We start from the raw sequence: 27,153 nt of genomic DNA, 5'->3' as shown, positions 1-27,153 counted from the left end.
CCTGGAAACATTCAAGTTGCAGAGATTCTGTGTATATTGTAGATCCCCATAATAGAGAATGCATGGTGCTTTCTGGCAGTATTCAGGTGGTGATTATTACCTGTCATGTTATTATAGCAGTATCTTTTCTCAATTGACAAAGGGATAAATTATTGCATAGTTAGAATACCCAGCAGATAATAGTTTAAATTGTGTTCAACTAGGATCAACATGTTTATGTGAAAACAGAAATGAACATTTTATGATCCACAATTTCCTATAATCCTGAAATGCACTTACATATAACATTGTACAAGCCGTCGGCTCATGACGGTGTGTCAATTTTGATCCCAACTGTGAAGACCAAGTCATCAGCTGTATTCAAAGTTGATAGTTTCTTGATTAGTAAGGGTGTCAAAGGTTATGGGGTGAAGGCTGGAGAATGCGGTTCAGGGAGGTTATAAATCAACCATAATTGAATGGTGGAGCAGACTTGATGTGATGTATAGCCTGATTATGCTCCTATGTCATGGTCTTAACTACCTGCTTCCCCCTTATAATCTACTCTAGGCACCTACCAGGCTCTACAGAGTGAAACCTGCCCCTCACATCTTTTGTAAACTTCTTCCCCAACCTTAGAATCATGTCCTCTGGTGTTTGACATTTCTGCATCAGGGAAAATATTTTGACTGTCTACTCTATCTATATCTATACCTCTCATAATTTTAACAACTTATATCAGGTCTTCCCTCAGGCATTGATGCTCCAAGAAGGCAGCCCAAGCTTATCCAACCTTTCCTTATTGCTCATACCTTCTAATCCAGACAGCATCCTGGTAAACCTCTACAGCATCCTCTCCACATCCTTCCTTCACTGGGGTGACCAAAACTGCATGAAATACTCCAGGTGCAATGCAATGCAATTCAGTGTGCTACGTGCATGATGTGGGAGGTCAGGGACACTGATAGTGCCCCCGGCTGCTACAGCTGTGGAAAGTGTGTACAGATTCAGCTTCTGATGGAGCATGTTGCAGCACTGAAGAAAGAACTGGATGACCTCAGGTTTATCCGCGAAAACGAGGGTTTTCTGGACAGGACCTACAGTGAGGTCATTACACCGAGGATACCAGAAGAGAGAAAGGGGGCAACGATGAGGAAGGAAAGGATGCTTGAAGTACAGGAGACCCCAGGGGATGTACCTCTCATAAACAGGTTCACCCTCTTGGAAGCTGTCAGGACAGAAGATACTGCCAGTCTGAGAGGCGGACAGGTCTGCGAGCCGAAAATTGGTGCAGAGGCAGAGCCGAGGAGTCAGACATTAGGAAGAGCCGTGGTAGTAGGGGACTCCATAGTAAGAGGTACGGAAAGGGGTTTCTGTGGCAACAGGCGACATTTAAGGATGGTGTGTTGCCTCCCTGGTGCTAGGATCCAGGACATCACGGACCGATTGCAGGGAATCCTCAAGGGTGAAGGTGAACAGCCGGAAGTGGTAGTGCACGTCAACACAAATGACATCGGGAAGAAGAGGAAGGACATTCTGCAGCAGGACTTCGGAGAACTCGGAAGAAGGCTGAAAAGAAGGACTTCCAGGGTGGTTATCTCTGGTTTGCTTCCAGTTCCTCGTGCTGGAGAGGGCAGGAACAGGGAGATAATGGATCTGAATGTGTGGCTGAGGAACTGGTGCAGGAAGCAAGGATTTACATTCTTGGACCACTGGGATCTGTTTTGGGGTAGGGATGAATTGTACAAAAGGGACGGGTTGCACTTTAACAGGCGGGGGACCAGCATTCTGGCAGACAGGTTTCCCACTGCAACACGGATGTGTTTAAACTAAGTAGTGGGGGGAGAGGATGAACTGGAAATATAAGGATGGAGTTAAAGGGAAAGTGAAAATAAGAAAAGTTAAAAAGGACAACAGAATCAATGGAGTAGAAAGCTCAAGAAGAGATCATACAGTATGGCCAAGTGAAATAGGAATTGATATGAAAGTAGAGGGGAGTAACAAATTAAAAGTATTATATATGAATGCACGAAGTATAAGGAATAAAGTAGATGAGCTTGAGGCTCAGTTGGAAATTGGCAAGTACGACGTTGTGGGAATAACAGAGACATGGCTTCAAGCGGACAGGGCCTGGGAAATGAATATTTAAGGATATACATCTTATCGAAAGGACAGACTGACTGGCAGAGGGGGTGGGGTGACTCTGTTGGTGAGGAATGATATTCAGTCCCTTACCATTAGGAGGTAGTGACCATAATATGATATGTTTTAACCTACAATTTGAGAAGGAGAAGGGAAAATCAGATGTGTCAGTATTACAGTTGAACAAAGGGAACTATGGAGCTATGAGGGAGGAGTTGGCCAAAGATCAGTGGAACAATACCCTAGCAGGGAAGATGGTGGAACAACAATGGCAGGTATTTCTGGGAATAACGCAGAAGGTGCAGGATCAGTTCATTCCAAAGAGGAAGAAAGATCCTAAGGGGAGTAAGGGGCGGCCGTGGCTGACGAGGGAAGTAAAGGGCAGTATAAAAATAAAAGAGAAGAAGTATAACATAGCAAAGATGAGCGGGAAACCGGAGGACTGGGAAGCTTTTAAAGAGCAACAGAAGATAACAAAAAAGGCAATACGCCAAGAAAAAATTAGGTACAAAGGTAAACTAGCCAAGAATATAAAGGAGGATAGTAAAAGCTTCTTTAGGTATGTGAATAGCAAAAAAATAGTTAAGACCAAAATTGGGCCATTGAAGACACAAACGGGTGAATTTATTATGGGAAACAAGGAAATGGCAGACGAGTTGAACAGGTACTTTGGATCTGTCTTCACTAGGGAAGACACAAACAATCTCCCAGATGTAATAGTGGCCAAAGGAACTAGGGTAAAGGATGAACTGAAGGAAATTTATATTAGGCAAGAAACTGTGTTGGATAGACTGTTGAGTCTAAAGGCTGATAAGTCCCCGGGACCTGATGGTCTGCATCCCAGAGTTCTTAAAGAGGTGGCTCTAGAAATCGTGGACACATTGGTAATCATTTTCCAATGTTCTATAGATTCAGGAACAGTTCCTGCTGATTGGAGGGTGGCTAATGTTGTCCCACTTTTCAAGAAAGGAGGGAGAGAGAAAACAGGGAATTATAGACCGGTTAGCCTGATGTCAGTGGTGGGAAAGATGCTGGAGTCAATTATAAAAGAGGAAATTACGACACATTTGGATAGCAGTAGAAGGATCAGTCCGAGCCAGCATGGATTTATGAAGGGAAAATCATGCTTGACTGATCTTCTGGAGTTTTTTGAGGATGTAACTATGAAAATGGACAAGGGAGAGCCAGTGGATGTAGTGTACCTGGACTTCCAGAAAGCTTTTGATAAAGTCCCACATAGGAGATTAGTGGGCAAAATTAGGGCACATGGTATTGGGGGCAGAGTACTGACATAGATTGAAAATTGGCTGGCTGACAGGAAACAAAGAATAGCGATTAACGGGTCCCTTTTGGAATGACAGGCTGTGACCAGTGGAGTACCGCAAGGTTCGGTGCTGGGACCGCAGCTGTTTACAATATACATTAATGATTTAGATGAAGGGATTAAAAGTAACATTAGCAAATTTGCTGATGACACAAAGCTGGGTGGCAGTGTGAAATGACAGGAGGATGTTATGAGAATGCAGGGTGACTTGGACAGGTTGGGTGAGTGGGCAAATGTATGGCAGATGCAGTTTAATGTGGATAAATGTGAGGTTATCCACTTTGGTGGCAAGAACAGGAAGGCAGATTACTATCTAAATGGAGTCAAGTTAGGAAAAGGGGAAGTACAACGAGATCTAGGTGTTCTTGTACATCAGTCAATGAAAGCAAGCATGCAGGTATACACTGGAATTTAGAAGGATGAGAGGGGACCTGATTGATATAAGATTATTAAGGGATTGGACACGCTGGAGGCAGGAAGCATGTTCCCGCTGATGGGTGAGTCCAGAACTAGAGGCCACAGTTTAAGAATAAGGGGTAGGCCATTTAGAACAGAGATGCAGAAAAAAATTTTCACCCAGAGAGTGGTGGATATGTGGAATGCTCTGCCCCTGAAGGCAGTGGAGGCCAAGTCTCTGGATGCATTCAAGAAAGAGTTAGATAGAGCTCTTATAGATAGCGGGGTCAAGGGATATGGGGAGAGGGCAGGAACGGGGTACTGATTGTGTATGATCAGCCATGATCACAGTGAATGGCGGTGCTGGCTAGAAGGGCCGAATGGCCTACTCCTGCACCTACTGTCTATTGTGATTAAAGTTTTACACATATACAGTATGACTTTCTTACTCTTACATTCAATGCCTTTACCAATGAAGGAAAGCATGCCATATGCCTCCCTTACCATCTTATTTACTTGCGTAGTTACTTAATGAAAACAATGGTCCTGGACCTCAAGATCCCTCAGTACCTCAATGTTATTAAGGAGCCTTCTGTTAACTGTATACTTTCTCCTTTCATTTCACCTCCTAAAGTGCAACATCTTACATTTGCCCAGATTAAACTGCATCTGCCACTTCTCCGCCCGTATTGGGAATTGATCTATATCTTACTGTATTCTTTGATAGTCCTTTACACTATCCATAGCTTCACCAATCTCAGTGTCATCTGGATACTTGCTAATCCTCACAACTACATTTTCATCCAAGTCATTGATATATAATACACACAATTCCCTAGAGCAATGGGGTGGAGTTTGTTAGGTGTGTTCAGGAAGTTTTCTTGACACAACATGTAGATAAGCCTACAAGAGGAGAGGCTGTACTTGATTTGGTATTGGGAAATGAACTTGGTCAGGTGTCAGATCACTCAGTGGGAGAGCATTTTGGAGATAGTGATCATAATTCTATCTCCTTTACAATAGCATTGGAGAGAGATAGGAACAGACAAGTTAGAAAAGTGTTTAATTGAAGTCAGGGGAATTATGAGGCTATCAGGCAGGAAATTGGAGGGTTAAATTGGAAACGGATGTTCTCAGGGAAAAGCACGGAAGAAATGTGGCAAATATTCAGGGAATATTTGTGTAGAGTTCTGCATAGGAATGTTCCAATGAGTCAGGGAATTAATGGTAGGGTACAGGGACTGTGATGTACAAAGGCTATAATAAATCTAGTCAAGAAGAAAAGAAAAGCTTACAAAAGTTTCAGAGAGCTAGGTAATGTTAGAGATCTAGAAGATTATAAGGCTACTAGGAAGGCCCTTAAGAAGGAAATTAGGAGAGTCAGAAGGGGCCATGAGAAGGCCTTGGCAGGCAGAATGCAGGTAAACCCCAAGGCAAGTATGTGAAGAGCAAGAGGATAAGACGTGAAAGAATAGGACCTATCAAGTGTGACAGAGGGAAAGTGTGTATGGAACTGGAGGAAATAGCAGAGGTACTTAATGAACACTTTACTTCAGTATTCACTATGGAAAAGGATGTTAGTGATTGTAGTGATGACTTGCAGCAGACTGAAAAGCTTGAGCATGTTGATATTAAGAAAGAGGATATGCTGGAGCTTTTGGAAAGCATCAAATTGGATAAGTCGCCGGGACTGGACAAAATGTACCCCAGGCTACTGTGGGAGGTGAGGGAGGAGATTGCTGAGCCTCTGGCGAAGATCTTTGCATCATCAATGGGGACGGGAGAGGTTCCGGAGGATTGGAGGGTTGCGGACGTTGTTCCTTTATTCAAGAAAGGGAGTAGAGATAGCCCAGGAAATTATAGACCAGTGAGTCTTACCTTAGTGGTCGGTAAGTTGATGGAGAAGGTCCTGAGAGGCAGGAATTATGAACACTTGGAGAGGTATAATATGATTAGGAATAGTCAGCATGGCTTTGTAAAGGGCAGGTCATGCCTTACGAGCCTGAATGAATTTTTTGAGGATGTGACTAAACACATTGATGAAGGAAGGGCAGTAGATGTAGTGTGTATGGATTTCAGCAAGGCATTTGATAAGGTACCCCATTGAAGGCTCACTGAGAAAGTAAGGAGGCATGGGATCCAAGGGGACATTGCTTTGTGGATCCAGAACTGGCTTGCCCACAGAAGGCAAAGAGTGCTTGTAGATGGGTCATATTCTGCATGGAGGTCAGTGACCAGCAGAGTACCTCAGGGATCTGTTCTGGGACCCTTATTTTTTGCGATTTTTATAAATGACCTTGATGAGGAAGTGGAGGGATGGGTTAGTAAGTTTGCTGATGACACAAATTTGGGGGTGTTGTGGATAGTGTGGAGGGCTGTCAAAGGTTACAACAGGACATTGATAGGATGCAAAACTGGGCTGAGAAGTAGCAGATGGAGTTCAACCCAGATAAATGTGAAGTGGTTCATTTTGGTAAGTCAGATATGATGGCAGAATATAGTATTAATGGTAAGACTCTTGGCAGTGTGGACGATCAGAGGGATCTTGGGGTCTGAGTCCATAGGACGCTCAATGCAGCTGTGCAGGTTGACTCTGTGGTTAAGAAGGCCTATGGTGTATTGGCCTTCATCAATCGTGGAACTGAATTTAGGAACCAAGAGGTAATTTTGCAGCTATACAAGACCCTGGTCAGACCCCACTTAGAGCACTGTGCTCAGTACAGGAAGGATGTGGAAGCCATAGAAAGGGTGCAGAGATTTACAAAAGGACATTGCCTGGATTGGGGAGCATGCCTTATGAGAATAGGTTGAGTGAACTTGACCTTTCCTCCTTGGAGCGAAGGAGGATGAGAAGTGACCTGATAGAGGTGTATAAGATGATGAGAGGCATTGATCGTGTGGATAGTCAGAGGCTTTTTCCCAGCGCTGAAATGGTTGCCACAAGAGGACACAGGTTTAAGGTGCTTGGGAGTAGGTGCAGAGGAGATGTCAGGGGTAAGTTTTTTACTCAGAGAGTGATGAGTGTGTGGAATAGGCTGCCGGCAAGGGTGGTGGAGGTGGATATGATAGGGTCTTTTAAGATGCTTTTAGATAGGTACATGGAGCTTAGTAAAATAGAGGGCTATAGGTAAGCCTAGTAATTTCTAAGGTAGGGACATGTTCATCACAACTTTGTTGGCCGAAGGGCCTGTATTGTGCTGTATGTTTTCTATGTTTCTGTTTTTACAACTGAGTTCACAGTACTGATCCTTGTGGAACACCACTGGTCATGGACATCCAGCCAGAATAACAACCTTCCACCCCTATCCGGTTCTTCTTCTATGAACAAGCCAGTTTGGAATCCAAGCTTGCAATTCACGCTGGATCCCATACATCTTTATCTTCTGAATCAACCTACCATGAACTCACTGTAAGTAATGTCGACTGCCTTTGTCACCTCCTCAAAAAACTTGATCAAATACGTAAAGCATATTCTGCCCTGCAGAAAGCTCCCAAGCTGATCATGCTTTTCCAAATTCACCTAACTCCTATTCCTCTCCAGTGGCTTTCCTGCCACTGACGTGAGGCTCATTGGCCTATAATTACCTGGATTAGCCTTACTTCATGTCTTGAACAAAGGTGCAACATTTGTTACTTTCCAGTCCTGTGCATTTCTTTCTTTATTCTGGAATATCGTAGGCAGTCAGGCCCTGGGGACTAATCCACCTTAATGCTTTTCAAAAGACCCAACACTACCTCCCCTTAATCTCATAATGGCGCAGTATATTAGTAAGCTCCACTCTGCCTTCATTATACTCCTAAGCCTTCTCTTTGGTAAATTACAGAAAAAAAATGAGGTAAAAAAATTTGCTTCATTTTGGGGAAAGTGCAGGGAGCAGGAATAATTAGACTGGTCTTTGACAAGGCTATAATGAAACAAGTTTTCACTTTTCTAGCTTAATCTCTCTGTGACTCTGTAACTTCAACATGCTATTTAGTGAGCATTCAAAGTGAGAACCATAATAATCCAATAACCTACTGGTAATCTTCATCTGCAATGAACTGTTTGTAGCGTTCCAGCTCATTTTCCAACGATTGTTGGTATATAACAACTTGTCGACACTCATTGGCGCACATTTCCAAACTTGTCTCAGCTTCTTCTGTCTTCTTCCTCAGATCTTCAATTTGCTCATTGTATGACTGCATCTGATCCAAATAATGCCCCTCCATGTTCCTGGCTCCCTGCTCTTGCATTGCATCCTTTAAACACAATGATACGTAAATAATCATTTTTGTTATACCATAAACCATTATTTAATCAGTGTTTGTTATTGGGGCAGGTGATAACTGTTATACCAATTGTCTTCAACTCAATTGTATCACTCTCACCCTGATCAGAAGATCCTAAAAGTTATGAATAGCCCTGTAGAAACTTGTTTCAATCTATAACATGAGACTCAACTTCATGAAGTTCTCATACTAGAGATTCAAACACATTTCTATTGAGCCTTTCATGGCCTGAGGTCATCATAATGCACTTCATCATCACAAGGGTACTTTTGAAGAGCTGCCCCTTTTGTAATGCAGGCATCCAATATAGTGTCTTTCAGAAGTCATGGTATTTGGTGTAGATCCAAGGTCCTAAATGAATTCTGAGATAGACACAAAAGTTCAATAGCACTTTTCATAGAAATCTAGGAGAATTCCTTTGGTCCTCAGTCAATATTTATCCCTTTATGAAAGTGATTATTTTGTCATTATCCAATTGCCTCAAAAAGCTTTCTTGCATGAGTCATCTATTGCACTTTCTACAGCTCATCACTGAGGATCTTTCAAAATACATTTAATTGAATGTAAGCGCTTTGGAAAACCCCCAAGGCCATGAAAAGCATGAAACAGATCCATATTTCTACCTGAAAAGTAATAACATGATTCACAACACTGCATAATATGCCCTTTGAGAAAAATCTGGACTGCGTTGTTGTCACCTCACAAAATCAGCTCTTGCTCACCTTTCTTAAGGGTAAAAAGAACAAGATGTTGACATAACAAAATATTACAGCGAACCATAAAGGCACATAATAAAGCATTATCAAACATTGACCTAAATCTGATAAATTCATAATAATGATCCTAAGCTATTCCTTTTCATAAATATACTCTGTTAATTCATTATCAGGTATAAATATGAATGAAATATATTTTCTGGTATAGTATTTTCTGGGAGTGCAAAGGGTACACAAAACACAAGTTGCTGATCTTCTTTAATAGACAAAATTCCCAGGTTCCTCAAGGCCTCAGGATGGAAAGGTTTGAGACTGCTTGTTGCTCCCTTTACCTCTATGAATATTGTCAGTCATGTGGAAGGTGAGACACCCTGCTGAACCCATTGCAAGAGAGTCATAAAGCACGGCAGTAAATAAACATGTCCTTTGACCCGTCCAGTCCATGCCAAACTGCCACTAAGCCTAGTTCTGTCGACTCACTTCTGAGCCATAGCCCTTCATACCTGTCCTGACCAATTACTTACTCAAACTTCCCTTCAACGTTGAAATCGAACCAGCATCCACTACTTCGCCTGGCAGCTCTTTGCACACTCACACCACTCTCTGAGTGAAGAAGATCACACTCAGGTTCCCCTTAAAAATTTCACCTTTCACCCTTATTCTATGACCACTATTTCAAATCTCTCACAACCTCAGTGGAAAAAGCCTGACGAAGGGTCTCGTCTCAAAACGTCGACTGTACTTCTTCCTATAGATGCTGCCTGGCCTGCTGTGTTCCACTAGCATTTTGTGTGTGTTGCTATAAAAAACCTGCTTGCATTAACTCTGTCTAATCTCCTCATAATTCCATATGTCACCATCAAAGCTCCCCTCATTCTCCAATGCTCAAGGGAATGAAGTCCTAGTGTGCTCAGCCTTTCCCTAAATTCAGCTCCTCTAGTCCCAACTACATCCTTGTAAATTTTATCCATACTCTTTCAATCTTACTGATATCTTTCCTGTAGGTTGGTGAGCAGAACTACACACAGTACTCCAAATTAGGCCTCACTGACATCTTATACAACCTCAACATCACATCCCAACTCCTATACTCTGAGTATAGGATTTACATTGATTTATTAAGGCCAATATGCCAGAAGCTCTCTTAATGACCCTACCTACCCATGACTATCAAGCAATTATGGATCTGTGCACCCAGATCCCTCTATTCCACTGCATCCCTCGATGCCCTTCTGTTTACTGTATAAGCCCTGGTTTGTCCTCCCAAAGTGCAAAACCTCACACTTGTCTGCATTCAATTCCGTTAGGCATTTTCCCAGCTGGTCCAGATCATGCTGCGAATATTGATAGGCTTCCTAGAGGTCCACTACACCCCGATCTTGGTGCCATCTGCAAATTTGCTGATCCAATTTAACACATTATCATCCAGAATGTTGATAGAGATAACAAACACCAATAGACTCAGCACAGACATCTGTGACAGAACGGTAATCACAGGCCCTCAGTCAGAGAGGCAACCATGTATTACTACTCTCTGTCTTCTGCCACAAAGCCGATGTCCATTCTAATTTAATGCACACAAGATGCTGGAGGAACTCAGCAAGGCAGGCAGCATCTATGGGAAAGAGCGAAACAGTCGACATTTTGGGCCGAGACCCTTCATCAGGATGACTCTAGTTTTTGTAGCTCATCCCAAATGCCAAATAACTGGACACATCTGACCAGCCTCCCTCGTGGAATTTTGTCAAAAGCCTTCCTAAAGTCCATGTAGACAACATCTACTGCCTTTACTTCATCAACTTTCCTGGTAACCTCCTTGAAAAACTCTCTAAGACTGGCTAAGGCCAATTACTAATAAGTGCTGTACCATCTGCTCCCAGGAGCTCCAAAAACCTCAGTCTATGGGATGTAGCAATATACACTCTTTTCAGAGCAATGGCAATGTCTCCATATATATCTACATAGGTGGAGACACATTAAAAGCAGAGCCATCAATATGATAGAAGACCTTTCTTTAAAAATATGACATAGTGTTATGATCTGGAATGGGGACTTGGAAATCCTGCTGGAGGCAGATTCAATAATCATTTTAATAAATGGAATTGACTAAGAACATGAAGGGGAAAGAAATTTGGGCTTGTAAAGGATGGGCAAGAAATACTGGCCTTGTCAGCAATACCTGCCCTCTGAATAAATGAATTTAAAAAAGCAGTGTATTGTATTGCTCTTCAACAAACTGGTGATAAAATAATGGGCCAAATTGTCTCATGTGCTAAATCATCCAATGATGCTATACATAGATAGAACGCCAGAGAAGATAATCATCTTATTATTTCTTTAACAATAAGAAGGTGCTGAATAAAATATGTTATGTCAGCAGGATTCATATGGACAATTTCATATACACTCATTTCCAATTAATCTCTTTTATGCTTTTCACAAGGCATGTTGCTGTCATTCGACATAGGGGACAGAGTTTAAATAACATGGGTTAAAACTGTATTAGAACTGACCTTTCCATGGTTATAAAATGAAATCCAGATGCCATTAATGGTAGAAATTGCACTTAATCTTTATGAATGAGAGAAAAACAATATTAAAGAGGTATTTTTCCTTCTTGTAATAAAATAAATTGGAATCAATGCCCTGACCAAACTAATATGTGTAGAAGCTACTACATTCTGACAGACTGCCAAAAGATATTAACCAGTTATGCTGAATATACACAATCACTGCATATAGTCTGCAAGTTAACAGAGTAGAGGTTGATGCAGTTTGACATTGTATTTTTAAAAAGTGCCAATATGGTTGAGTTAATCTTTCAAGACCTATAAAAATTTTAAACACAAATATCAGAATTAATGGATATAGTGTCAAGTTACCTACTCATTTACCGGATGATACACATCCACACTGGGTGAAGTACCCAGGGAAGAATGAAAAAAGGAATTTATACAGGAATAAAAGTGAACAGTCTTTGTGAATAATGCACATGTCCAAAGCTTCATAGCACCATCTAGTGCATGGTTTGAAAATACAACTTTGTTTTCCAGTAACAAGAATTTGTGGTTATGATGAACCTTTAATGCAGTTAAAATCTCCAAGGGTGAAAGAAAAATTGTTGATTGACACTTCATCGCAATGCCAATGGATGCTAAAAATGGTCCCATGAGGCATTTTGAGATGCCTTCTGCATTTATGCAAACTGTTTTTCTTCAATATCTGACCCAATGCCAAGTCCATTCAAATTCTAAGGAACTTTGTTGCTCTGTGCAGACACTGCTGCTGCCCAGGATGGGAGCTGGCTGGGTTTGAACTCAGGACCACCTGCCTTGAAGTCCAGTGCTGATGCCACTACACCACCAGCCGGACCTTTAAGAAACTACAAATCATTAAATCACTTATTGGCATTAAGCCTAATGAAACTGTATGATTGCAGAGTTCCTTCACTCTAATTCCCAGATAGATTATATTTTGACTAACTCAGGTTTGCTGGTCTTATTTTACACACTAACTTAATTTTATCCTGGCCCTGTTACTCACAGGATCAGCTTCTGTAAACAAAAGCATTAACAGATGTCCTCAGCAAGACAAGGAACATCTGTGGAGCGAGAGAAATAGTTAGATTTTATAGTCCTTCCACTGCAGCTACACACATGGCAGAGATCCCAGATCTGGCCTAAGACGATAAGGTTGACAACTGTTCTGCTCAGTTAGTATTTATTCTGGACAGAGATACTGTTAAAAAGGGCATTCATTTCCATTGCCTTGGAATGCTTCATACCTCAAAGCTTAATGTGGCTGGTGAATCATAACTTGTGGGCTGGTGGACTTGCTTCAGGACATTCATGTAGCTCTGAATCTCAGCTAGATTCTGTAGAGAAGGACAGCAGAGGAAAGCATCAGAAAATTAAGCAGACTTAGCCTGAAGTAGACTTAGCCCTGTAATTTCATTCCCAAGATATAAGGACTGTTCTCAGATTAGATAGTTTAAAAGGAGAGCAGGAGAATCCTTGTGGAACTTCAGTGTCCTGTTGTTTCCCAAAACAAAACAAAAAAATTTAATTATACAAAAGCTATAGAAATTAGAACAAACTTAAATACCTTTCTAATTTTCTGCATGTCAATTATCCTGTCTATTCATCAAAGTCAGAGTAACATTTGTTATCGAAGTATTATATGTTACCATATATTACTTTCAGATTGACTATTTCAATTCCATTCCGTTTTCTGCATGGAAATAATCAGGACAAAGACAGGAGATGTGGCTGAATTAGTTAGGGCTGATGATTACACCAGGAACCTGCCTGCTCTCATTCTATCCATTGTGTTTCTATATTTCATTATGTTTCTGTTCCCTTTTACTCATCTAACCTGCTACTTTCCGTTGAAGCTTTTCACATTAACCAGCTCCAGTGGTAGTGAATTTAACACTGTAGTTACACGCTGAATGCATTTCTCTTGATTTCCTTACTAAATTTGGCTTTATTACCAATCTCCCTCCCCGTGCTGTGTTTCTCTCTTAAACCCAAGGTCCCCTTCAAAGTCCAGATTGAAATTATCTTGAAGACATCCTGAAAATTGGCACCAGTTTTACTATTTTCTTAGCTCATAATGAGGAGTTGTTTGTTAATGGAGAATCTTTGCTGCCCTGCTGTCATTGGACTACAGACTGGTGTTCTCAGCATCTAAGATGGAGTTTATTAAAAATTCAATGAGCTAAGCACTTTGATTTAGGAGCATGAGTTGTAGAATTTGCTGACCTCAATTCCTGAAGTCATGTACCGTTCTGCTACCAATGCCTTACTTTGCAATGTGTCCAGGCCCCTCATCAACCCCTGGGCTCACAACGTACTTTGGTGCATGAATAAACATTGCTTTGATTTTGAAATTCTCACTATTGGCTTTAAATGAACGAAGGATCTCACCTCATCAGTTCTCTGTAACCTCCTCCACTAGCGTAAATTGTTATGATCTCTATCTTCTTTCATTTCTGGCTTTTTTCTGCCTCCCTGGTGGTCAATTGTGCTGCTGGCTGTCAAAACCTAACATCTGGAATATCTATCTATGTATCTTAATCTCCCTGTGTAACAAAACATTTAGTCATTTATCCTGGTATCTCCTTGCATGGCCCAATGTCAAATTTACTCCTGTAAAGTGACTTGGAATGTTTCATATGAATTGAGCTACTACTGAAATGTATTATTACTTTTGTTGAACCAATGCTGGCTTTCTGATGACAGTAATATTGGTAAAACACGTGGCAGAGATCCCAGATCTGCCCTAGAACATTAAGGTTAACATCTCTGCTGCAGTTGAAAGCAGCATTTATTCCATCATTTAGACACAGATTCTGTTGAAATTTGTCAGCAGTTTTGCTGAGCATTTCTCTTCCGTATAAAAGTAGCACAATGAATAGAGCTGCTGCCTCACAGATCCAGACATCCAGGTGTAGTCATGACCTCCTATGCTGTATTAGTCAGAATCTGTGCGTGGCTGTTTGGGTTTCCCCCAATGCTGCTCTTTCCTTCAATATCCCACATTTATCTGCTTGGGGGGATAGCCGGTGCCTGTTAATTACCTCTAGAGTAGGTGGCGGGTGAGAAAAGTAAGGGACGTTAATGGCAATATGGAGAAAATTGGCTACAGTAAAATAAGGATTGATCTGTGAGCCAGTATAAACTGTATGGGCTGAATGGCCTCTTTAAACGTCATAGGAATCTTGAGGATATGCTTCCCCAGTAACGTTTTTTTGATATCTGTGGCAATTTTATTGAGGTTGAGAATGAAAAATATGACACATAAATTAAACAGCCACGAGGAGATAACAGGAAAATAACAATTTCTCCTTGGAACCGAGAACATGAAGATCTGATGTAATCTGAATTTCAAGATGATGAATGGTTTCGATGGGGCAGATATAGTCATACAAGTCAGAAACAGGTAAAACAATCAGGTGAGTGGACCAATTACTGGAGGTCATATATTTAATCCCCTTGGTAAATGATATGGAAGGAAGTGGAGAAGAATTTTTAATTTGTTGTAAGGTTGCCATGTCCTTGCTGAAAAGGTGATTGAAGTTAATTCCATAAATAGACTAAAAAGTAGTTGGATAGATATTTTTGGGAGGGAGAGCGTTTGGGAGAATGAACAAAAAGCAGAGGCAGTAGGTGTTAATTGGACAGCAAGAGGAGGTACAGACACAATAAGCTGGATGGCCTCATTCTGTCATTTTTCATGATTCTGGATCCTATATTGTTTTAAAATATTGCATCAACAGCAGTGCTTCAGAGACCTGCTGCCCACATATAGAAATTCTGCTTACTGGTGAAAAGTAAATTTCAAAAACACTCATAGCAAGTGCTGTCTCTTTTTTCTCATACATTTTCCAAAAACAAACCCTAAATTCAGAATCAATTGGGTTCAAAGGAAAACACAGAAAAATGAGGTTATTCAATATTCTTATACAGATTTTGATCTTGGTAACCATGGAATTGTAGAAGAAGGAATAACAGAAGGAAGTCTTTTAGTGCATCAAATCTGTGTCAATTCCACTGAAGATCAATCCAGCCAAACCATTTCCCCATTCTTAGCCTATATCTTGATATATTTTATCCTACTTTAAATATATGTCAACTACACTTCTGACTTGTATCCACCATCATATCAGGCAGAGAATACTCATTCTTAACTGTTTAAAAATGGTTTTCCTTAAGTTTTCACTTGTTGTTTGGTCTCTCACCTTAATTCTGTGCTCTTTTATTGTTGACTTTTTTGCTATTGATATCAGTTTCTTTTCATTTCCTTAAATTCTTTCTGTTATTAAAGATCTTCCCTCAGCCCTCTCTACTTTAAGGAAAGTACACCCAGTTCTCCATGTTATCACGTTAATTATCTTTTATTCCCTTATCATGGGCTGACCTGTGCTGTGCTGTAATGTTCTATAAGGACAACTCGAATCTTCCTGCAAACAAGAGAAAGTCTGCAGGTGCTGGAAATCCGAACAACACACACAAAATGCTGGAGGAACTCTGCAGGCCAGGCAGCATCTATGGAAAAAAGTACAGTTGATGTTTTGGGCTGAGACTTTTCTGCAGGAAGACATAGCTGCTGCTAGGCCTGCTGAGCTCCTCCAGCATTTTGTGTCTAATCTTCTTGCAAAGCTTTGCCTTCTTTCAAAAAATACTCTGCCAGAATTGGACAATTCTCCAGCTGAAGTCCAGCTAAATGCATTAAATTCTAAATAGTACCATGTGCATATTATATTCTGTTTTCAGAATTAATTTGCCCTTGTTACTGCATAACACAGCTAACATTTTGACCAAGAACAGCTTTTTATACTAGACCTTGAATCATAAATGACGTTCCCATACGATTTCATAATTCCTTTGTTAACATATTCAAGAACATTATTCCTAGGTCCCTTCTTCTTAACTTTTATTTTTAGGTTGAAAATTAGATTATATTTTTCTTTTCATTTTGCTCTCCAAGATATTTCATCTAATGCTTCTCCATGTTAAATCTCATCTGCCTTTAATCAGAGTTAATACAATAAGCCGTATTGATTATTGAGTATTTTGTTTACCAATACTGAGAGAAAATGTTAATTGCTAGAAGGATGATGCTTGAACATACCTTCATGTTTCTTTCTTTAGTAGAGTCAATGTCTTCCTTCAGGAACTGAGTACGGACCTGGAGTTCCAGATTCTTCAGTAAAGCTTCATTTGTATCCTGTGGAGAGGTCACATTTTCATGTACAGGTTTGTAGTGATCATCACTGACCAACTAGAGCTTTTCAACCTGTATAACACGATTAAACTATCTAGGTGCAGGGGGAGGGGTGTTTCTGATGGCTGGGAAGTCGGAACTAGAAGATATTATCTCAGTTTATGTTACATTGAACTAGAAGTTCTTCACCGAGTGGGTGGTAAACCTAGGAAATTCTCTCTCTGGCAGAAAGCAGTGAAGGTCAAGTCATTACTTATACTCAAGAAGGAGAGAAATATGTTTCTTAATGTTGATCAAGGAATGTGGAGAGAAAGAGGGAACTGGGTACTGAAGTGAATGATCAATTGTAGTCAGTGGAGCAATTCCAAAGGGCAGAATCGCTTACTCATGCTCCTATTTTGTATGTTTTTGATCTTTACTCTGTAATGCCTCAGTCTGTGCTATGTTCAGATTTCTTCATAACCATACAGTGCATTGTGATCAAAGTAGATGCTTACTCTGTTAACAGTATTTTCCAGACTTCTAATGGACAAACCAATTAAGGGGAGACAATAATCACGGGACTATCTAAATACACTCAGTGGCCACTTTATTAGGTACCCCTGTACAGCTGCTCGTTAATGCAAATAGCTCACCAGTCAATCACTTGGCAACAATACAATGCATAAAAGCATGCAGACATGGCTAAGAGGTTCAGTTGTTGTTCAAGCCTGTCAACAAAATGGAAAAGAAATGTGATCTAAGTGACTTTGACCATAGAATGATTGTTGGTGCCAGATGGGGTGGTTTGAGTATCTCAGAAATTGCTGATCTCCTGGGATTTATGTGCACAACAGTCTCTAATGTTTACAGAGAATGGTGTGAGAAACAGAAAAAAAAGCATACAATGAGTGGCAGTTCTGTGGGTGAAAATGCCTTGTTAATGAAAGTAGTCAGAGGAGAATGGCCAGACTGGCTCAAGGTGACAGGTAGGCAACTGTAATTTAAATAACTACACATTGCAACAGTGGTGTGCAGGAAAGCATCTCTGAACACATGTTGAACCTTGAGGTGAACATGCTATAGCAGTAGAAGACCACAAATGTACACATAGTGTATGCCTCTTAATGCTGATCAAAGGCTATGAGGAGAAAGAAGTAACTGTTTCCTGAGGTGAATGAGCAATGAAAGTCAGTTGAGCAGGTCTGAATTGCAGTATAACTTGCTCCTGCTCCAATTTTCTGTGTCTTCATTTTGACTATGTAATGCTTCAGTCTGTATTATGTACAAGAGAAAATCTGCAGATGTGGAAATCCAAGCAACACACACAAAATGGTGGAGAAATTCAAAGGCCTGGCCTGCTGAGTTCCTCCAGCATTTTGTGTGTGAGTCTGTATTAGGTTCTCATTTCTTTTTAACCATACAAAGCATCATGATCCACATATTTTCTGACTCTGTTATTAGTCTTTTCCAGACCTCTAAATGACAACCCAATTATGAGGAGGTGATGTACAGGTGGAAAAAGATTGTCTAAATATAAAAACCTGGCTTTTCAGAAGTAAAACACTTCTGTATTCAAAGACTGCCTAATGTTTAGAACTCTCTTTTGTGACCGAAAATTGATGCTGGGTCAATTGCTGATTTTAAATTAGAGACTAATAGACTTCTGTTAGAAAATCGTTAAGGGATATGCAGCACACACAGGGATATTAGATTAGGTCAGAGTTGTCATGATCTCATCAATGGTCAAGGGACTGAATCAATTGCTCCCATTCTTTTTTTTTTTGCTGTGTTCTCTCAAATCACAGGTGCTGCATTAGTAGTGCAGTAACTAGCCACTTTAGGGATTACTTTAATATGGATCCTGATTTGCTTACACGTCAGTCTGCTCCAAATCATAATATCCTATTTTAGTCTTGGCTTCAGGCAAATAATACTGCTTGCTTCAGCTTCACTTTTCATTGGAGCTTATAATATGAACTAGCATTAAATAGAATGTCTTTCTCTTTTGCTGAAAGATTTAACATAGAACATAGAACGTAGAAATCTACAGCACATTACAGGCCCTTCGGCCCACAATGTTGTGCCGACCATTTAACCTACTCTAGAAACTGCCTAGAATTTTCCTATGTATCCGCCTCTACCACCTTCGCCAGCAATGCATTCCACACACCCACCACTCACTGTGTGAAAATCTTACCTCTGACATTCCCCTGTACCTACTTCCAAGCACCATAAAACAAGGCCCCCTCATGTTAGCCATTTCAGCCCTGGGAAAATGCCTCTGACTATCCACTCTCATCATCTTATACACCTCTATCAGGTCACCCCTCTTCCTCTGTCACTCCAAGGAGAGAAGGCCGAGTTCATTCAACCTATTCTCATAAGGCATGCTCTCCAATCCAGGAAACATCCTTGTAAATCTCCTCTGCAATCTCCCTACCGTATCCACAATATAGCATCCACTTAAATGCTGTAATATTTCAAATAATTGTAAGAGTGAAGTTACTGAAAGGGCAACAGCAAGGGTAAGGTAGCTAATCAGACAAATGCTGGAGGAACTCTGAAGATCAGGCAGGGACATAAACAGTTGACGTTTTGAGCCTGGACCCTTCATCAGGGTTTTATTTATTTCTCTCCACTGGGGGTAGCCTGACTTGCTGAGTTCCTCCAGCATTTTGTTCGTGATGTCCAGCCCAGGCAGAATCTCTTGCATTATTAGTTAATCAAGCAGTCAGTTGTCATTGATTGAATTGATAAACAGAAGAGGATGCACACTGCAGGTGCAGAGCCAAAATATCATGGATATTGAAAACCGAAGGCAGGAAATGTTCAGCAAATTAGGCAGCGTCTGTGGATAAAAAAACAGGTTGATGACTGTACAGCAATTCTGTTAACATTTTTTCTGTATCTGTACTAAGCATTTACAACACCTTCTGCTTAATTAGAGATGGAGGCTTTGCTTTACATGTCATCCAAAAGACATCACTTCCACTCTCTGAGCACAGCATTACTCCACTACTGCACATCAGCCTTGCTTTTGTACTCAAGTGTGTGGAGTGAGTCTTGAGCCCATAGTGGTCTGACTGAGAGGCAGACGTGACTCAAAGAGCATTGATATTTTCCTTTGCTAATGGCCCAGTATTAAACCACAGAAGATGTTCATCATAAAGGAATCAATCAACTCTGTATTAACTTCAATTGCACATCGTTGGCATTCAGTTGCAAAGACTGGTTAACTCACTTCACTGAAGATTTCTTGCAAATCAGTAATCTTGTCTGGCAAAAAAGGGGTATTAAAGGAAAACAAACACATGTTGAGATACTGATCAGTGATTATCTCACTAAATAGCTAAACTGTCTTAAAGGTCATATGACCATATGATGTAGAGGCAAAAGGAGGCCATTTAGCATTGAGTAGGCTCAGACATTTAATCATGGCTGATTATTTTCTCCACTCAACCCGCCTACTTCTCCCCATAAGCCTTAATCCCCTCATCAATCAAAAACTCATCAATCTTTGCCTTAAATACACCCAAAGACTTGGCCTCCACAGCCTCTGGTTGTAATGAGTTCCTCAGATTCACTACACTTGGGCAGAAGGAATTCCTCTTTGCCTCTGCTCTAAAGGGACTTCTTTTTATTCTGAGGCAGTGCCTTTGGATCCCAGTCTCTCCTACTAATGGAAACATCCATTAAGGCCTCCTCTCTTCCTTGAATGTACATTCTAACCTTTGAATGTTAGCAGGCACTTTCAATTATCTGATCGAGAATATTTTGTATCACTTGCCATCAAGAATTATTTGTACTCCATTTTTTGGTGTGCAAAACTCTTGATTAATTCACTTAAGATAGAACATAGCACAAAGGTTTTGGGCTGTTCTCTTATATGATGCTGTTGGTGCCAGTATCAATTCCTGGTCAACTAATGTGTCAACTTCTTCCAGAGCAATCAGTCACCAGCTACATCCTAAAGCTTCTACAAAGATAGTTGTACTAAATTTCAGTGAATAGTAAAAGTGAAGGATTTCACCTTAATTAGGTTTGCAACACCATCCTGCAGTTTTTCATGATGTTCACATTCAGTCCTGTATCTGAAAGGACAAACAAACCTTTGAAATACAGAAAATGTACAATGCATTTGTGTTACCACTTATCAATAAGGCAGTCTTTATGTACAAAACATAATGAGGAAAACCAGAGTAATTTAAGAATGCTCTGTTTCACCTCTGTGTACAAAATCTGTTACTGTATTAAGTAGTTCATAATTCTCTTAAATTACCCCTGGCATCAAGGGAATATTTTTAAGACCATTTTTGAGTTTGGTTTCATGCAAGAACAGAAAAGATTATACAACAGATTGAAAATGGCCAATTAGGCTGAATAATAGAAGTGCAAACAGCAGAAAAGATTGAACAGACTCGGTATTGCACTGCAAGACAGGAGTAGAGCACGTAGCCCCTGAAATCCTTACCAACATTCAATAAGACTGTGGTAGATCTTTCACCTATCTTTATATCTCCATCCAAAGCTCACTCGCAATGGTTAGTAAAAATGTCTTATTTCATATTTCAAAGAAATGGTTGAACCACTTGTTGCATTTACAGAAATATTCCTAACTTTTGCCACATTTTGTTTAGAAGGATTTCCTTATTTGTTTTGAAAGATGTGACTGTAATTTATAAGCTGCGTTCCATTCTCAAACCATCAAGAATGATCTCCTCTACCCTCATACCATGAAGGATCAACTTATCCACAGCCCTCCAGATTCCAGAGAGTGCAAGTGCCATTCAAGAAGGAGATCTGAAAACTCACATTTCCCTCACACAATCAGAATGCAGCACAAATTTCTATTAAAGCTACTAACCATGAATCCATTCTCTCTTTTAATTTCATTGATTAAATGCCAGTTAACAGCTTTATTACCTTAATTGGCAGAATTGAGAGCGACAAAATGGCCTACAGGGAGATAAAGTTAGTCTTTAAACCATAAATTGTGACTGATAACTTGGATTTATTTCAATAGTGATTATAACAACCCCACTATGTCTGATACCTGCCATTAATGACAGCAGAAATATACTTCAAACTCCTGAATGTTGCCTCTTTCTGTCAAATCCCAGTGGAATAAAAGCATTCTGTAAACCTAGATAACTTTTGTTTTATTTCTCTTTTGTGCACATGAATGTCTGCCCTCTGGTGTCAGTGTAAGGCTCATGGCCATAATAAGAACAGGAAATTTTGGAACTACCTAGCTGTATTCATCTGTGGAGAGAGAGAGAGAAAAAAGAGCAAAGTTAATGTTTCAAGTCGATGCCTTTTGTCAGTGCTCAGAAATTTAGAAAATAGGCATTTCTATGCTGTGGGGAACGGAGAGTATTCAATGTAGAGAGAACAAAGGGCATCTCCACGATAAGGGTCACTAAATGACAAAAAAGATTATGATGTCAGCTGACAGAGGAAGATGAATAAAAATAGAAAAGAGAAAGTGAAAAGATGGTTTCAAATACAAGATGTCTTAAATATAGTACAGAACTCGCTGAGAGCTATATTCTCTGCACCCTGCCCAGAAAACACACAGATGAAACACATCAGTACCCTGTATCTCTTCTTGCTGGAACTGTTTTGGCACCTCACCATTTGGTGATGTTTTTCCTACACTCATTGGCTCAGTTATTATTTGCACCATGCTGTGGTATTGGCTGAGAGGGTTAGAAACTCAGCCTGCTCCATCTGCACTAGCCTCCCCACCATTGAGGACACCTTTGAAAGGTGATGCAGCCAGCATTAAGGACCCCCACAACCCAGTGCATGCCCTCTTCCCCTTTCTACCATCAGGAAGGAGGTACTGAAGACACATAGTCCATATTTTAGGAACAACTTCATCCCCTCCGCTATCTGAACAGACAATGAACCCTACCTCACTATTTTTGCTCTCCTTTTGCACTACATATACACACAGTATTCTGGAAAAGTCTTAGGCATATAAATCTATCTAGGCTGCCTGAAGATTTAGCACAGTACTGTATTTGTCAATGTGGCGCATTGAATGAGTTTCGGAATCTGGAGGGAGCAAAGGATGTTGGGAATGGTGAAGGGGGAGCGCTGTGGGACAAGTGGCAGAGAAGGAGTGCCAGGGTGGAGGTGGCAGATGCACCCAGCCCTGAGACACAGACAAGGTCATTTGACTCCAAGCAATTGGTTGATTCTTTCTTACAGAATGTCTCTCTTTTGCTTCCCATTCCCACCCCTCCTACCCTTCTCCCTTCCTACTCTCAGTCCACAATAAAGACCCATATCAGAATCAGGTTAATCGCCACTCGCCTATATCATGAAATCTCTGTTTTTTTACTGCAACAGTACAGTGGAACACATAAAATTTACTACAGTACTGTGCAAAAGTCTTGGGCACCCTAGCTATATATGTGCCTAAGTCTTTTGCACAATACTGTAAATATATAGTTTATATACTAATTGATAGTATACTTTATGTATTGCACTGTGTTGAGCAAAACAAAAATTTCACAACGTGTCAGTGATTATAAATCTTAGGGCAGAGTTAGGGCTATGGAAATCTGGGATTTCAATGAGAGATGGACTGATAATGTCCATTATCTAATCATGTTTAAATAATGTGCATCATGAGGGAGAAACAAAGAAATAATTGAAGAAGGTGAAAGAAAATCAAAATTATCATAAATAAAATTAAAGAAACATTGAACTTGGGGAGGAAAAAGCCATTTGTTGATTTAGGCTGCCATCATTAGTTAGACTAATATAATGAACCTGCTTTTGCATACTGCAGAGTTTTCCTGAATTTAGATCCCTGTGATATAATTTTCACCATGAAATAGATGAAGCATGGTCTAATCTCATCTGAGCGTGAAATGTTAAATCTGGCCTCTTAGCTGAACCTAAAAGATTCCCAGGGCAGTACTTGAGAAAGATGAAGGTAATTTTCCTTGGTGAATTGAAGAATATTATTCTTTCAATGAACATCAGTTAAAAGTGCAACAATCATTTGACTGTTACCACATTGCTGTTTATTTCAAAGTTTGGCTACCATGTTTTCCCCGTTATAATAGTACCTGCTCTTCAAAATTGGGAATTGACGATAAAACACCCTGGATGAGTTAGAAAGAATTCTACTTTCCCTTTCCTCGTGCTTTAGTATCAGACTTTCCCATTTTATTCTGGGTTTGTGCAACACATGTCTTCAATTTTAAAATAACTTTATTCACAACAGTTAAAATAAAACATCTTTCTTGTCTAAGACAGATTCCAGCCCCTGCAGTGCCTATGAAAGCCTTCCATACACTAGTGAATACTACTTCTTCTCTCGCTGGGGTACCCTGTCAAGATATTAACTTTGGAAGAGGGGCAGGCAGTCGGCTTGGATGGATGGCTCAATGCTTGGACTTGGACAGATCTCCCAACCAATTCACCCTCCACTGCACTGGGCATCTATGCATAGATGAGGCTGACTTACAAGAGGAGCAACCTCACACATTCCAAATAAGCACGATAAGTGGTCTCATTCAGACCACAAACATGCTGAACAACATTCCCTTGTTATGAAAGAATGCAGGGGCAAAGTAAAGGGACAGATCCTTACTTGGTGCGATAGTCATCCAAGGCCCGCTGGGCATCCTTCAGCTCCTGTTCTAGACAGTTAAGCTCATTGTGCAGGTCCCAGATTCTCTGCTGGTTCTGCTGAATCTGCTCAGTAAATACATCCTCAAGGCCCGCGAGCTCTCTGACCTGCCGCAGACTCTCCAGTTGCTTCCCAAGTGAGGTGTTACTTTGGTCAAAGGTTCGGGTTCGATTGACGTATCTGCTAAAGCGGATATTGAACTCTTCTAAGCTTTGCAAACCTGGCTTTGCAAGATCTGTCCCACTCCACATACTGAATGGGTCTGTTTTTCCCTCTTTTGTCTTCTCCACATCATGTAAATCACGTGCTCCAGACATACTGGGGTGCGAGGAAATGTCCACCTGCTCCACACCTGTTTGTAGGATGCTTCGTATCAGAGTAGATGCGCTCTACAGCCTCCTGCACTAGAGGGGTGCATCAACAGTATTTGAAGGGCCAGCGCACTCCAACCGGGATAAATACTTTTCAAAGCAATGCAGAGTTCCAGGCAACATGTGTATAGATGTCATTGTTTTTTCTTCCAGCAATTTTGAAATGCATTGTCCATAAATTAATCATGGATGGTCAGAGCATTTCACTGCTCACAAGTTTTAATCATGTGCCTCCACAAAAAGCTTTTATTGAAAATCCCCATTGACACACATCGTCAGCTCTTGTGGTTAAAACTTGCAAGCCAAGCCTAAATTATTTGTTTGTGGGAGAAGTGAGTGACACAATACATTGTTCAGCATTTTAGGGGCAGGATTTAGTAAACACTGAATGTTGTGCATGACTGAAGCATATTCAAAGCAGAGAATTGATGGATAAGAAAGAAATATTAAAGTTACATGGTACGTAGATCCACAATGTCAAGGGGAGCTGATGGGAGACTTTGGGGCAGAAGTAACAATAAGCACCTCCTTGACTCCTGCTTCCGAGAAGGACTTAATTACATTCTCCCAGTTTCTCTGACTCCATTGTTATCTGTTCTACTGACAAGATGTTGCAAAGCAATGCTTCTTGGATTATCTCTTTTTCCTTAATTGACCTGCCATGGTTAATAGGGCTCTCAATCAACATCTCTGCTATCACCCATGTTCCTCCCAGCTAGAGCAAGGAGCTCTAACCTTTTAATGCACCATCTTTTGTCATTTCTGTCTCTGAGATTTTACCACCAGACAAAGCTTCCCCTCCCTCAACTTCCAGCATTCTAAATGGACTGCTGTCTTACTGATTTCACGATCCATCAAAATTCTCCTTTCCATCCTATCAAGGGCGATGCATCACCTGCCCTTTTGCCTCTTCTGTTCCTACTTTCCAAAGACACAAACACTGTAACACGGGGGAAGCTATTATCCACTTCCGCACCTTCAAATTAGTGTGCTCCATTCAGGTCTCACAGTGTACTCTCCTCTACACTGGGGAAACCGAGAGTGGCTGCTTTACAGAACTCTTCTGTTTGGTTACCAGGAATGACTGTGAATAGCCAGTTTCCTTTCACTTTAATTCTCCATCTGACCCCCACTCTGACCTTCCTCTTGCAATGTTTCAACAAAGCCTATGTAAGCTCAAAGGACAGAATCTCATCTTTGTTCTGGATGCATTGTGGCCCATGGGATGCAATGATGAACTCGACAATTTTAGATAGCTATTCTTTCCTCTTTGTGTCTGAAATGGTCAGTTCTAGTGCAACGTCGTCCAGCTGTAACATTTATTCAGTTTTACTCTCTCTGCTGAGTGTTTTCTGCATTCTTTTTTAATTTCAGATTTCCAGCAGCTTCTGCATCTGCCATCTCATTGTTCCAACAATGTTTTTAGTTCTCTCTTTTGAACTCATTCATCTCTTTCTATTTATGCTCCTCCAGACAGATCAGCTATGATTAACAGGCCTTCACTTCCCACTCTTTCATGGTATAAGCATCATTTCTGTCCACTGGGCAATCTTAGTCTACACTTTATAGTAGACATTCCCTCTGTGGTCTCCATCTCCAACCCCTCTCTGCACCTCAAACTCCTCCTTTTCCTCACTTTTCAGTTCCGACATAAGGTCAACAACCTAAAACGTTACTTGTGTTGTATTTTACTGATATCTTGTACGTGTGAGGACTTGGCCACAAGCTGTGGTTTCAGCTGTTACCGTGCCAGGAGAGAGACATCAGAGCTGGTGTGCAGTTGGTGCTGCCCCCTGGGATTGCTCAACAGAAGACGTATTGTTATTGACTGCAGATCACTGCAGCATTCACGGCTAGACTATTTCACTTGCGCAGTTGTATCTTACCGATGTGTTTATGTGCTTGCTGTCTTGTATGTGCTTTGTTCCGTGTGGGTATGGGTGCTGCGTTTTTTTACCTTGGCCCTGGATTAACCTTGTCTTGTTTGTCTGTATTCATGGATATTCATGTATGGTTGAGTTACAATTAAATTTGAATTGAATTCAATATTTCTTTCTCCGCAATTGCTGCCTTACCTGACGCTATCTCCAGGAGGTTTAGGGGTTTATTTCAGATTTCACTATTCTTAATTCTGTCACTTTCAAAAACTATGATTTATGTTTTTATACATCACCTATAAGAGTTTGCCTAATGCTGGTAATGACATGGTCCTTCAATATGGATTGCAGTACAAACTTGCACTTACATAGAAACATAGAAAATAGGTGCAGGAGTAGGCCATTCGACCCTTTGAGCCTGCACCGCCATTCAGTATGATCATGGCTGATCATCCAACTCAGAACCCTGTACCTGCTTTCTCTCCATACCCCCTAATCCCTTTAGCCACAAGCGCCATATCTAACTTCCTCTTAAATATAGCCAATGAACCAGCCTCAACTGTTTCCTGTGACAGAGAATTCCACAGGTTCACCACTCTCTGTTTGAAGAAGTTTTTCCTCATCTTGGTCCTAAAAGGCTTCCTCTTTATCCTTAAACTTTAATCCCTCGTTCTGGACTTCCCCAACATCGGAAACAATCTTCCTGCATCTAGTCTGT

At 40.7% G+C, this 27,153-nt stretch overlaps 1 protein-coding gene across 1 annotated transcript in view; it reads right to left on the bottom strand.

Moving 5' to 3' along the window:
• Positions 1 to 24,634, bottom strand: part of LOC140730588 (filensin) — a 30,401-nt gene extending 5,767 nt beyond the window's left edge. The window contains exons 1-5 of the mRNA XM_073051256.1: positions 24,149 to 24,634; positions 20,567 to 20,627; positions 16,462 to 16,557; positions 12,611 to 12,700; positions 7,860 to 8,080 (exon numbers count right to left, since the gene is read on the bottom strand). Coding sequence (XP_072907357.1) covers positions 7,860 to 8,080; positions 12,611 to 12,700; positions 16,462 to 16,557; positions 20,567 to 20,627; positions 24,149 to 24,504 — 824 coding nt within the window. The 5' untranslated portion in view covers positions 24,505 to 24,634. The remainder of the gene's footprint in view (positions 1 to 7,859; positions 8,081 to 12,610; positions 12,701 to 16,461; positions 16,558 to 20,566; positions 20,628 to 24,148) is intronic.
• Positions 24,635 to 27,153: the final 2,519 nt, after the last annotated feature.

Source organism: Hemitrygon akajei, chromosome 7 (assembly GCF_048418815.1).
Source record: "Hemitrygon akajei chromosome 7, sHemAka1.3, whole genome shotgun sequence".
Lineage (NCBI taxonomy): Eukaryota > Metazoa > Chordata > Chondrichthyes > Myliobatiformes > Dasyatidae > Hemitrygon > Hemitrygon akajei.
This window is presented reverse-complemented; position numbering and strand designations above follow the sequence as displayed.